General features: G+C 38.6%; 1 protein-coding gene across 4 annotated transcripts in view; it reads right to left on the reverse strand.

Annotated features, from left to right (window-relative positions):
* Nucleotides 1-15,000, reverse strand: part of cbfa2t2 (CBFA2/RUNX1 partner transcriptional co-repressor 2) — a 172,895-nt gene that overhangs the window by 18,742 nt on the left and 139,153 nt on the right. For all 4 annotated transcript variants that reach the window (XM_062037786.1, XM_062037789.1, XM_062037787.1 and 1 more), the window contains 3 exons: nt 14,019-14,171; nt 6,904-7,145; nt 6,729-6,818 (listed from right to left, as the gene is read on the reverse strand). In XM_062037786.1, the coding sequence (XP_061893770.1) occupies nt 6,729-6,818; nt 6,904-7,145; nt 14,019-14,171 (485 nt within the window). The remainder of the gene's footprint in view (nt 1-6,728; nt 6,819-6,903; nt 7,146-14,018; nt 14,172-15,000) is intronic.

Here is a 15,000-nt window from a genome sequence, read left to right on the forward strand (position 1 = left end):
AAATACATAAATATGTATGCATACATATATACTTAACTATACATATACACACACACACTTAAGTACTGTATATGCATATATACATACATATATACGCACAGATATATTTATACACAAACACACATATGAATACACACATATAAACATACATATACTGTATATACATACATGTATAAATACAAATGTGTACATACATATACATATATATACATACATAAATATGTATGCATACATATATACTTATCTATACATATACACACACACACACTTAAGTACTGTATATACATATATACATACATGCATATGTATACACACAAGTACTGTATATGAATATATACATACATACATATGTATACACACACATAAGTACCGTATTTTTCGGACTATAAGTCACAGTTTTTTTCATAGTTTGGCCGGGCTCCAGTGCGACTTGTAAATGTTTTTTTCTTTTTTTATTATGCATTTTCGGCAGATGCGACTTATACTCCGGTGTGACTTATACTCCGAAAAATACGGTACTGTATATGCATATATACATACATACATACATTGGGAAGAAACATTGGGGAAAAAAAGTGGTAACCCTATGAGTTATATATATATATATATATATATATATATATATATATATATATATATATATATATATATATATATATATATGTATATATGTATGTATATATGTATGTGTGGGGAAAAAATCACAAGACTATTTCATCTCTACAGGCCTGTTTCATGAGGGATTTCCTCAATCCTCAGGAGATTTTATATATGTATATATGTATATATATATATATATATATATATATATATATATATATATATATATATATATATATATATATATTTTATATATATTTTTAATAATGTCCTGCCCAGCTTCTCAGGCAAATCATATAGCAGATGTAGATGCCCATATCGGCTGTTCAGATTTACTTTACAAAAGAGAAGTGTAGGATACTTCTCTTGTTGACTTATTTGTATTTGACTTTATTAAATGTATTTATATTATCATTTGGTGCAGCCGGGCCGGAGCAGGAGGGGATAGAAAGAGAAAAAAAAAGAAGACAGAGGGGGGAATTGTGGGGACAAGAGGGGGATTAGACAGAGACACAAAAACAACAACAGCAAACACAACAACAACAACAGAGCAACATCAGCAAATACTACATGTACAAATATGATGGTAAAAGTATTAGCAAATAAGCAGTTAGTGAAAATTAAAAATAATACAGAAATGACAATGAGCATTATAACGTTAGAAAAAAGCAATATGATTACCAATAGAAATAGCGCTATTGATAATAAACAATACCAATACTTTACCTTTATTATCAACAATACAATTGTTCAAATGCAACAATACATATACGTAACGATAGCTTGAGATACGAAAGAATGCAGAAAAATGGAGGGGAAGAAAGAGAAGCAACCTACATTAACCTTGTAGATTGTTATAGTAACAATAGGTTAAGCTTTGTCAGTGTGCCATGTGTTATACCCAGTTTACCCTAGGGCAACAACGTTAATATATGTTCGATCAAACGTGATTATGTGCATGAGTGTATGTGTGCATATGTACCTGTATATGTACAGTATGTGTATATGTGTGCTTGTACAGTGAATGTATATGTACAGTATGTGTATATGTGTGCTTGTACAGTGAATGTATATGTACAGTATGTGTATATGTGTGCTTGTACAGTGAATGTATATGTACTATGAGTTATATTTTACTTTTTTAAGTGATTATATTTTTATTTTAAAGTATTATTTTGGGAGGAAGGAAAGGCTGTAATACTGTGAGAAATGTTTTAAACCTAAGCAAGTTCAAAATAAATTTTAACCATAACCAACTTGGAATGGAATTGTAATGTTTTTAGAAAAAAAGTCTCATTTTTGAGAGAGTTGAGTAGTTTTACTTTGTTGTAGTTGTATTTTAAGACGTGAAGGCTCTATTGGCGGCGCCGGCTCACGCCTTTCATGGGACAGCGGCTCCACATGGGAGAACTGGAGCCCATAAAAAAGTGGGGGAAGGCAACACTTTATAGGCATGTTTCACACTTCCGACTTTCCACTTTTTGCCCCCCCCCCCACCGCAGCCCCTCCTGTCCCATCTGCCGGCCAGCTTTCCTTTTTCTCTCCTCCTTAAATTGTGAGTGCCCCGCCTCATCCTTTGAAATAAGCTAGCAAAGAAGGAACAGCGGTTTCTTGTCTTGGGACAGACAGACAGATGGAGGTGAGTGAGAGGTAAATGTGGAGACAAAAAGATAGGCTTTGGAGCGCCGACTGGAAGATTTACGGCCTGCTTCTTTTTTTTTTTTTCTTCAACTGAGAGGAGCTCCTAAGTATACACTCGGCAGACTTCTCCTGGTTACACAAGGGGGGGCCGTTAAACACACACCCTCATCTGTTGCACATCAGGCGAATGCTGATGGTTAAACCACTTGCTGAATTAAAGCCGTCGTGGGAGCAGCTACATTCGCTTCATTGCTGCCGTCAATTTGGCTACAGTGCTGTCGCTAATGACAGCGGCCGCTTCATTAGATACACCTGACATGAAAAAGTATTTTCCAAAGGAAGTAACGCTCATTATTCATTATTTTAACACTATGATGTATGACATAACATATCAGAAACAGCTGTAAGTGCGATGCAGTGTAATGTTACAACTACAATATTAAACATATGTTCATACTTGCCAACCTTGAGACCTCCAAATTCGGGAGTTTTGGGAGGGGGGGGCGGATCCAGGGGGAGGGGTTAAGGGGGAGGAGTATATTTATAGCTAGAATTCACTTAAATTCAAGTACTTCTTATATATATATACATATATATATATATATATATATATATATATATATATATATATATATATATATATATATATATATATATATATAAAATAAAATAAATACGTGACTTTCAGTGAATTCTAGCTATATATAAATATGTATTTTATTATATATATATACACTACCGTTCAAAAGTTTGGGGTCACATTGAAATGTCCTTATTTTTGAAGGAAACGCACTGTACTTTTCAATGAAGATAACTTTAAACTAGTCTTAACTTTAAAGAAATACACTCTATACATTGCTAATGTGGTAAATGACTATTCTAGCTGCAAATGTCTGGTTTTTGGTGCAATATCTACATAGGTGTATAGAGGCCCATTTCCAGCAACTATCACTCCAGTGTTCTAATGGTACAATGTGTTTGCTCATTGGCTCAGAAGGCTAATTGATGATTGGAAAACCCTTGTGCAATCATGTTCACACATCTGAAAACAGTTTAGCTCGTTACAGAAGCTACAAAACTGACCTTCCTTTGAGCAGATTGAGTTTCTGGAGCATCACATTTGTGGGGTCAATTAAACGCTCAAAATGGCCAGAAAAAGAGAACTTTTATCTGAAAGTCTATTCTTGTTCTTAGAAATGAAGGCTATTCCACAAAATTGTTTGGGTGACCCCAAACTTTTGAACGGTAGTGTATATATATATATACATATATATATATATATATAAATAAAATAAATACTTGCATTTCAGTGTTCATTTATTTACACATACACACACATAACACTCCTCTCTACTCATTGTTGTATTTGAAAGTGCAATGCTTTGCAGCCAGTAGCACAGCCTTTGAAGGAGCATAGGTATGGGCAGTGTAATATTCTGGGCTGGAGTCAATAACCAGGCGAGGTGATGAAGTTACTCCTCTTTACTTCATACTTCAGAACCGACTCCCACACTTGCCGTCAGGGTGCGCAATACAACGTAAACCGTTAGCCAACCAAAAGTAACCACAGAACACTATAGAGTTCTGTGGTTACTTATTAAACCGTTGGCCAACCAAAAAGTAACCACAGAACACTATGTTCTGTGGTTACTTTTTAAACCGTTGGCCAACCAAAAAGTAACCACAGAACACTATGTTCTGTGGTTACTTTTTAAACCGTTGGCCAACCAAAAAGTAAGAATTTGGTTGGCCAACGGTTTACGTTGTATTGGGCACCCTGACGGCAAGTGTGGGAGTCGGTTCTGAAGTATGAAGTAAAGAGCGGATGTGACGACAGGCTGTCCTCACTCATGTCCGCACGGACCTGGAGGGGGCGTGTCTTAAGTCCGGCTGAAAATCGGGAGAAATTCGGGAGAATGGTTGTCCCGGGAGATTTTTGGGAGAGGCACTGAAATTCGGGAGTTTCCCGGAAAATTCGGGAGGGTTGGCAAGTATGCATATGTTTAAATTACGGATATTCCGATCAAAGTTTTATGCTGCTGATGGCGAACATCCGTGAGTGAGATCAGCCGATATCAATACCGATCACATGTATGAACTAGGGTTGTACGATATACCTGTACTGATGAATTAAAAACAGCACCATACTGCCTCTGGAAAATACAGATACTTTTTTTTTTCCCCAGACATGAAGGCGCGCTGTTTTTACGTCGTGACATTGCTGGTAAAACGAGCAGGGGCGCATGTTATGCAGCGCACACGCACAGAGTACTTACAAGCAGAAACAGTGTGTAGACAGAAGAGGGAGAATGGACTCATTTGGGCTTAAAAACTAATAAAGTGAAGCTTTAAACACTTAAGCGCCGCCCTAAAACATGGCTAGCTAGCTAACATCCAGCCGCAGTCGGCAGTGTTTTAGCTACTTCTAAATCACTAATCCTCGCCTCCATGGCGACAAATAAAGTAAGTTTCTTACAAGTATCATCCCTGCAGGACGAGGAATAGCTAAACATGCTTCACTACACACCGTAGGAGGATACAACAGCTAACAGCAAGCTAGGGCTCCTGAATGTAAACAAATGCCATGGGTGGATCTATACAGATATCGACCGTACCGATACCAAGTACAAGAGTTGTATATAGTCAATAATACAATGATTACAGCAATATTTTTTATCACAAAATATTTTGTCATTTTTTAATTGTTTATAAACTCAGGAAATATGTCCCTGAACACAGTGGAACTTTAATTACGACCAATGTATGACCTGATAACTACTTGATACCAAAATGTATATTATCAGCCAAAACTTAAGAAGAATACGGGATTATTACATTTTAGCAGGAGTGTAGATAGAACATGCTAAAACGGAAAGTAAGCAGATATTTACAGAAAATGAACAAGTAGATTAATAATGCATTTTCTACCGCTTGTCCTTCATAATTTTGACAAAATAATAGAATGAGAAATGAGACAATATGTTACTGCATACGTCAGCAGCTAAATTAGGTACCTTTATTTGCTCACTTACTTACTACTAAAAGTGAAGTTTTCTAGTATGTTCATTATCTTTTTAATGACAAAAGTGTTCTTTGTTTGCAATAAGAAACATACAATTAACAGTTTCATAATATGTCATGTTTTGAGTGACCCCAGTAAGACGAGCTGACTGCCATGGCATCAGCTAACGGGGATCCTTTCAACAAATCATCACAGGTGACCTTTGAATCATTACAGCATAATAAAGAAACGCAATTAAATCAATGTTATATCTGCCAAAGAGCATTGTTGACTATAAAGCACAGAAAGGGTCTAGATCAGGGGTCTGCAACCCAAAACGTTGAAAGAGCCATATTGGACCAAAAATACAAAAAAAAATCTGTCTGGAGCGTCTTATAATGAAAGCAACACATAATGTGTCTATATTAGCCTACTATCAAAATGACTTTACAAGTCTTATATACGTGTTATAATGAAGGCAACACATGACGTAAGTGTCTATATTAGCTATATTAGCCTACTATCAAAATGACTATGTGTCGCAGGCTGAAGCAAATCTGCGTTGACAAAAATGTTGATATTCAATATTTATTCTACACATTTTTACATTAGAAACCATTAGTAAATCAGCAGCTACTCAGAAGGTGACATAACTCCTGGAAATTACTGGCTTTTATTGGCCAAAGGTATACATGTGTGTGTCCAGGTTCAAGGTAATGGCAGGCTGTCTTCTTCTAATGCATTTATTACAATATTTGGCAAGCTAGGTAATGTTTGCTGTGGTCTGGAACAACATGGCACACAAACAACTATCAGAAATGCAGCCAATATTACATGCAGATAATGTGTCATGGGACATGCAGAACTAAATTATATACAAAGAGGGTAAAAGTAAAGGAAAATAAATGAGCTCAAATATACCTACACATGAGGCAAAATGATGCAAAATGTACATACAGCTAGCCTAAATATCAATCAATCAATCAATGTTTATTTATATAGCCCTAAATCACAAAAGTCTCAAAGGGCTGCACAAGCCACAACGAGCCCACACAAGGGACGTCGATGTGAATGACTATGAGAAACCTTGGGGAGGATTTGTGGTTACAAATAGCATGTTAGCATTGATTATCTTGCAGTCATGCACTGACCAAATATGCCTGATTAGCACTCCAACAAGTCAATAACATCAACAAAGCTAACCTTTGTGCATTCACCCACAGCACAAAACGTTTGGTGGACAAAATGAGAGACAGATTTTACATGTAAACAAACTGTTGCATTTGTTCCCCCCCTCCCCCCTCCATCAAACGCTCCAGGGAGCCAGTAAGGCGGCACTAAGAAGCCGCGGGTTGCTGACCACCTACATAGATGACCCTTGTGGTCTGCAATTTTAAAATGACCAAAAATGGCAAAGTAGTAAAAATAGTGAAGGACAAATAAGAAGGAAGCAAACAAGTCCGGGAAGGATGAAGATAGTGTTTACCTTCAGAAAAGGAATAACAAATGGCCTCAAGGGGAAGTTGGTGGCCTCCTGAAGGCGCGAGTGAAACTCCTCGATGGTCACGGTTGAATTCTAGAGGCAGAAACAGAGAAATGTTGGGGTTTTTTCAGGGGCAGAGGCAGATTTCATCCTCTTAACCGCAATAAAGGCGTAGTACCACAAGAGCCAGTACTAAGCTCCTGACGCTGTCTCCGATCTCCGGGGAGATGTCGTTGCCGAACTGCTGTAGTGTGGTCAGGAAGCGCTTGAGCTTGCTCAGCTGCCGCGCGCCGCAGGTGGCCGGCAGCTGTTGGTTGGCCAGCGACGACGATGACGACGACGAGGGCCCGTTGCTGTAGCGCTGCGGCGGTGACGGCACCGCGTTGAGGGTGGGCGGGGAATGGTGGTTCCCGTTGGTCACTGAGGAGAGAAGCGAAGCGACACGGTTGTTTACCAATCAATGTTGTCTTGACATTTTATGAGCATTTTTGTGTGAAATCTTTTTGGAGCTTCTCAGGAGGCATTTTACCGTTTCCCCGCTGTAAAGCATCCGAAACCAAACTAGTACCGCTTTAGTGTGGTGCCAGTTAAACTGGTATGCTTGTGAGTGTGTCAATGTAGCTTGTGGTTACAACTCCGTCGAGTAGATGGCATCGTAACTCTGCTTTTTGACACACATCATACGCATCTGGTCTGCCAGAGAATAAGAAGAAATAGCAGGATGGATAAGTGTTGCCTACTTAGGGACTAAGGTTGTCCTGATAACAATATTTTGGTACTTTTCAAAATAAAGGGGACTGTAAAATTAATTAATTATTGGCTTTATTTTTGAAAAAAAAAATCATATGATACATTTAACATGTGTGTCTTATTGCAATCAAAGAAGAATACTGGCAACGAGTTACAAAGGCTCTTAATTTGGCTGCTAATGTATTGTGCAATTTCCCATTCTATTATTTTGTCAAATTTATAAGGGACAAACGGTTTCTTTGCTGACGTCTATTACAAAAAGTAAAAAAAAAACAAGCAAAAACGCTGAGAACGTGTTTTGTTTGTGCTATGGTGCCATCTTTTAGACGAGTTCGCTCACTGCAGGTTGCTGCAGTGTCCTTCCATTTACCGGTAGTGCTTTCAACAGGAAGCAGAATTGCTGTTCAGTCTTGTAGCTGTCCATAGCGTTTCTACTCGCATGTATTCATTTGTCACTCCAAGCAACGTTTGTAAGATTTACAATATAACTAAAACTGTTTTTATTTACTAAATTGTCCCATGTGTAATGTCTGTAGGAGTGTTTTCATGCATATTTGTACGTGCTATTGTAATGTAATGAAGCTAGCATCATTAGCATTAGCTAATATGTTAACCAGTTTAGGAGTGTCAATGTTAGTATTATTAACTTACAACGGCATTCTTTTTGTATTGTTTCAGTTTCACAAATTCCTCAGTAAATTCACCAAAACGTCACCGTGGAGTTATTGAGTCTGTTTAGCTGATTGGAGAGCTAGCTTCCGCAGCTAGTGGGTCCATGACGATGACTTCTGTTTTGTTTGATCAACAATTTACAGTAGATATGTATGTAAATAAACATTTACAGAATCTTTCTGGGTAAATAACTAATTTTGCAACGTACAGTATAAATCTGCGGATAGTCCAGTGCGGCTAATATATGGAAAACATTTTTTTCCCTAGAATTGAGTGAACGTGGCTTGTATACCGCTCTATAATCCAGGACGGTATGTGACTCCATACACAGTGTGGAGCCCCTCCTCTAAGATAATAATAATCAGCTCCATTACGGCAAATAAATTGTATTCCTTAGTATCTTAAGTATCATTATCAAGTATTATTATCATGTCATCAATAAATCGGTGTAGATATTAAGGGTAATATCAGTATATGATCGATTTTATTTTTAATTAATAATTTACATTTTTTATCAAATACTTTTTTTTTGTTGTTGTTAATGTTTACAAACTCGGGGTATAATTACCTAGACACAAGAGGCCTTTGAGGGTCAAAACCTATCCATCCATCCATTTTCTACCGCTTGTCCCCTTCAGGGTCGCGAGGTGTGCTGGCAAAGATCCCGAGCCCGGGGATCGAACCCAGGACCTTCATATTGTGAGGCAGATGCAATAACCCCTGTACCACCATGCTGTCCAGGTTAAAAAACAAATGATTTAAATGAATAGTAAATAGCAGTTTTTGCTTTAGTTTAGTTCAGTGGTTCTCAACCTGGGTTCGATCGAACCCTAAGGGTTCGGTGAGTCGGCCTCAGGGGTTCGGCGGAGGTCGAGACACACCCGACTCATCGTGTAAATACAAACTTCTCCCTATCGGCGTATTACGGATACGGCAACAGCTGACTGATTTGCAGGTGTGCAATTTGTTGTGAGTTTATGCACTTTGTTGGTTTTGTTGTTTGAACAAGGTGATGTTCATGCACGGTTCATTTTGTGCACCAGTAAAAAAACATGGTAACACTTTAGTATGGGGAACATATTCACCATTAGGCGTATGGCGTGGCGAAGTTGGTAGAGTGGCTGTGCCAGCAATCGGAGGGTTGCTGGTTACTGGGGTTCAATCCCCACCTCCTACCATCCTAGTCACGTCCGTTGTGTCCTTGGGCAAGACACTTCACCCTTGCTCCTGATGGCTGCTGGTTAGCGCCTTGCATGGCTGCTCCCGCCATCAGTGTGTGAATGTGTGTGTGAATGGGTGAATGTGGAAATACTGTCAAAGCGCTTTGAGTACCTTGAAGGTAGAAAAGCGCTATACAAGTATAACCCATTTATCATTATCATTTATCATTAATTAGTTGCTTATTAACATGTCAATTAGTAACATATTGGCTCTTAACTAGTCATTATTAAGTACTTATTAATGCCTTGTTATAACCCTAACCCTCTAACCCTGACCCTAACCCTAACCAAATGACTCTAAATTAAGACTTTGTTACTTAGAACATGTTCCCCATACTAAAGTGTTGCCAAAAACATATAACTTTGTCTTGAATTTGAAAAAAAACATTGTATTTTTCACTAAAGAAGGGTTTGGTGAATGTGCATATGCAACTGGTGGGGTTGGGTACCTCTAACAAGGTTAAGAACCACTGGTTTAGTTATTATGAATTATTGACTTTGTTTTGGTCAAACAAATTGTATTTAATGAAAGAGAAAAAGGAAGTAATTTAAATATTGTATAAATAGCTGTAAATAGCACTCACCATTAATACATGTAAAAACATGTGCTCGGTATCAGTATTGGTATCTTTCGATCTCACTCATGGATGATCGGTATCGGAATCGGCAGCATAAAACATTGATTGAAATCTCCCTATTCCAAACCCTACTGGAATGTACCAGTTAATGTTTTTTCTGTGTGTGTTGACTGTTGAATGGCACGTGATCCGTTTGACTCACAAGTAAAAAAAGTAAAAAACAATCATACTGTGAAGACTTGAACTGCATCAACAATGGCCAAGTTCACACTGCAGGGTATGATGCCTAATTTGGATATTCTTTTGTTTTTTTACGTTGTCGTTCACGTTACCAAAACAATTTGATTTGTAATGCGAACGGAATGAGGCCCCTGAAGTGAACCACATGCGCACAAAACATGATGTCACACACGCCGCAGACTGTTTACAGAAGGATTTTAGTAGCTCTCAGTCCTGGTGCATTTCAGGGATTGTGTGCAACCGGAGTCAAGATTTTCTTAACCAAATGATTTGGTGTAGGACAGGGCTATTCAACCGGCAAAATTCAGGAGAGTCTTTTTTGGCAGCTAATTCCTAAAAACACCTAAGTGCTTCTGTTCTATAGAGAAACCTGGACCGGTACAAACACAGTGACAGACCCTTGCGTTGACATGTTAACCTCCTAAATGCCAGCATCCACTGCAATGGACACTTGTATATTGCATCCATCCATCCATTTTCTGCCGCTTGTCCCTTTTGGGGTCACTGGAGCCTATCTCAGCTACATTCACACTCACATTCACACACAAGGGCCAATTTAGTGTTGCCAATCATAACAAGGCTATTTTGTCCTGAAATGTGCAACTCTGATAAAAGAAATTAAGTTACACTTAAGTTTGTTTGTCTTCCTCGACTTCCAACAGCATGTTTCTGTCATGGTTGCAGTCGTGCTAACCCGATTCTTTTACCCAGTACTGCCGGGTATCGATTCACGTCAAACCAAACAGTGTTATATTTTGATGCCTTTGTTGCACGTGACGTCACGTCCGGTTGCCGACTCAAACACTTGGCAGATACAAGCATTCACGCAGCGCTCAGACCGGACTCGGTCGGACTGCCTAAAGGTAATGTTACAGTTTTCCATGCCAACAAAGAAGGTATGCCTGAAAGAAAACACTCAAACATAGAGTAAGGCTCCATGTTTCTAAATGCGCTAGCTTGATGTAAATTTTCCTTGGATTTGCCATATACCGTATTTTTCGGACTACAAGTCGCTCCGGAGTATAAGTCGCACCGGCCGAAAATGCATAATAAAGAAGGAAAAAAACATATAAGTCGCACTGGAGTATAAGTCGCATTTTTGGGGGAAATGTATTTGATAAAACCCAACAACAAGAATAGACATTTGAAAGGCAATTTAAAATAAATAAAGAATAGTGAACAACAGGCTGAATAAGTGTACGTTATATGACGCATAAATAACCAACTGAGAATGTGCCTGGTATGTTAACGTAACATATTATGGTAAGAGTCATTCAAATAACTATAACATATAGAACATGCTATACGTTTACCAAACAATCTGTCACTCCTAATCGCTAAATCCCATGAAATCTTATACGTCTAGTCTCTTACGTGAATGAGCTAAATAATATTATTTGATATTTTACGGTAATGTGTTAATAATTTCACACATACAGGTAAGTCGCTCCCGAGTATAAGTCGCACCCCCGGCCAAATATGAAAAAAACTGCGACTTATAGTCCGAAAAATACGGTACATGCTACTGACTAGTATTACCGATTTCACATGGCGGATTCGACACCTCCAAATTTGGATGCATATTATAATCAAACGGCTGGTGTGTAATAAGTAAGATTGTTACAAAAGACTAGATTCAATTTCATGGCAAAGACTACTTCCTAGATAGGTAACATGTAGGCCCCATTTAAACTGCACATAAAATCGGATTTTCTTGCCTTCAAGTGACACAAATCAGGTATTCTTTGCCAGTCTAAACGCTCCAAAGTGTTGATATTTTCATCAGATTCAAGCCACATCAGGAGGTAGCCCAGTCCGATTGGAATCTGATCTTTTCAAATGTGACTGCAGTCTAAACAGAAGATTTTCCGTGCATCACTAGTCAATAGTGTGCAAATAATAGGCTATATGTAATATATGAATATATATTTTGATTCAGAAGAAATAGTGATTGTTGAAGGACCGGAATAGACACTGTGGCGTATTTGCGTACACGTTACGCAAGTAAGTGAGTTGAAAAATAAAGCTAATGTAAATCCACGCTGGTGTCTGTGTTGCCTCTACTTAACCGCCATAAAAAGATTAGAACTCTCCCAAATATATTACACAATGTACCGTATTTTTCGGACTATAAGTCGCAGTTTTTTTTCATAGTTTGGCCGGGGGTGCGACTTATACTCAGGAGCGACTTATGTGTGAAATTATTAACACATTAGCGTAAAATATTAAATAATATTATTTAGCTCATTCACGTAAGAGACTAGACGTATAAGATTTCATGGGATTTAGCGATTAGGAGTGACAGATTGTTTGGTAAACGTATAGCATGTTCTATATGTTATAGTTATTTGAATGACTCTTACCATAATATGTTACGTTAACATACCAGGCACGTTCTCAGTTGGTTATTTATGCGTCATATAACGTACACTTATTCAGCCTGTTGTTCACTATTCTTTATTTATTTTAAATTGCCTTTCAAATGTCTATTCTTGGTGTTGGCTTTTATCAAATAAATTTCCCCCCAAAAATGTGACTTTATTATGCATTTTCGGCCGGTGCGACTTATACTCCGGAGCGACTTATACTCCAAAAAATATGGTATATATCCATTCACAGTTTTTCCCACACATTCATTTATTTGTGGCGGCCCGCCACAAAATAATTACGTCCGCCACAAATATTTAAAAAAATAAAATAAAATAAAAATCTTTTTTTTTTTTGTCCTGTCCAGCTTCTCAGGCAAATCATATAGTTGATGTAGATGCCCATATAGGCTGTTCAGATTTACTTTACAAAAGAGAAGTGTAGGATACTTCTCTTGTTGCCTTATTTGTATTTGACCACTACTGTTTTCTGTTTATTTGTTACTGACTGTGGCAGGACACCTCTGCCTCTGTTTCACTTTATGTTGCTGGTAAATAATATGGTTGTAGTAGTAGGCTAAAGTTAAATTATTTAGTATGCACTAATTATAGGGGCAGAGCTTTAAGAGACATTTTAGCTTTTATATTTTATAAGATATATTTTTTGTAAGAACCACAATTAATATGTTTCAGTGAATAACTTATTGTTCAAATCTGTATATAAATATGTACATAAAGTGTTGTAATTATATTGTAAAATGGATGGATGGACGTTTAAAACAAAACTGTTATTATTAATTAGTAAGTATACATTTTTTGAGCCTTTTTAGAGAAAATCATATCATTGTAGTAAATTATGCAAATTACTTGATGATGTCATGGTGACCACGCCCATAGCCACGCCCCCGCCACCACAGGTATCTTGTCAGTTTATGGGAAACACTGATTCATACATTATATTATACATTTTTTCCACGTAAAAAAACACATTTTTAAGGTTTATTATATCTTGTCGTAGTTGCGACTTTCTTACTTCCTTTGTTTTCATTTTATTGAACTGCGCATGCAATTGACACATTGGGGCCTTTGTGCGTTTAGACTGGATTCTGATAAAAATCTAATTTTACTTGCAGTGTAAACAGTCAGCAGGAAAAAAATCAGATTTGGGCCTGCAGTGTAAACGTAGTCACTGTAGCCTACACACTACTGCCATCTACCATCTTGGAATTGCAACTGCACGCAAAGTCTACTATATAATACTTGCAAATGAGACTCAGAAGTGTAAGAAAAGTAATTATAACAACTGGACTGCAGTTATAATTAAACAAATTAACTTTTATGAGCGCATGAACACGCACTCACACACCGAAAATGTACTGTACGGATTGAAATGTGAAAGGTACCCATCCCTAATGCCAATAGGTAAACGTAACATACTGAGTGTACGTGCTCAAAGATGTCACATACATGCTGTGGTGGAGAAGGAGGCCAGACGTGGGCCGCTTGGGTTGATGGAGGGCAGGGGAGGCATGGTGGAGATGCTGCTGGGAGCTGATCTGGAATGAGTCTTAGCATCCACAGGAGAACCGGGCATGGCAGGGCTCTTCGTCTCTCTCCTGTCTGCAAAGGAGGAGGAGGAGGGTTGTTAACAATTTCTCTCCTGATTTGTACAATAGTTTAAAAAAATGCATGTGTGATTTGTGCACGGGTCCTAAAAGACAACCAAAAAGCCTGAATTAATGTCATATAGTCGGGCTATCCCACTTTCCCGGTTAAAGAGCCAGATGTCTAAAGTTTAGCCTCTCACTCCCAACTATTCAGATCACTTACAGAAGAAATGTTAAAGAATGCCATTGTGCCCGAGAAGAATGCCCCTTCATTGACGAGAGGGGGGGAGGTGGTGTTGTGGGGGGGCGGGTTGTGGGGGGTGGGGGGTTTGTTGTTTGCAAGAAAGAAAGGGGCCGGGGCTATTTCACGCTTTACTAACAAGATCCTCAAAGCTTGTGAATGTTAAACGCAACTTTTCAATATGCTGAATGAGACCACCAGATAAGGGGGCACGGCACGGGGGGGGGCAGTGCAGGGGGGGGTGTGGGTGCCGGATAAGGAGACCCCTTTGTCTCCTCCAGCCTCGTGAAGGCGGCCCACCCCTCTTTACTCTCACCGCCATCTCCATTTGGAGTGGATCAGACTTTTCTAAGTGCCCGCAGAAAAAGGACGATTAATAGACACGCACAGCCTCCCTGGGTCAAAGGTCGGGCGGGAGAAGCCCTTTTAAATGCGCTTTCATGGTTTTCCGCGCGGCCTCGTCTTCAATGGCGCCCTTTATGTCTCTGTCACAGCGATGAACTCCGCGCGGCCTCGCGCTACAGGTTCTTAAGTTGATGACGCGCCCGAGGTTGGCGATGTGAGTGGGAGACAAATAACAATGGTTGGGTGATTTAGGATC

This window comes from Entelurus aequoreus, linkage group LG26 (genome assembly GCF_033978785.1).
Source record: "Entelurus aequoreus isolate RoL-2023_Sb linkage group LG26, RoL_Eaeq_v1.1, whole genome shotgun sequence".
Lineage (NCBI taxonomy): Eukaryota > Metazoa > Chordata > Actinopteri > Syngnathiformes > Syngnathidae > Entelurus > Entelurus aequoreus.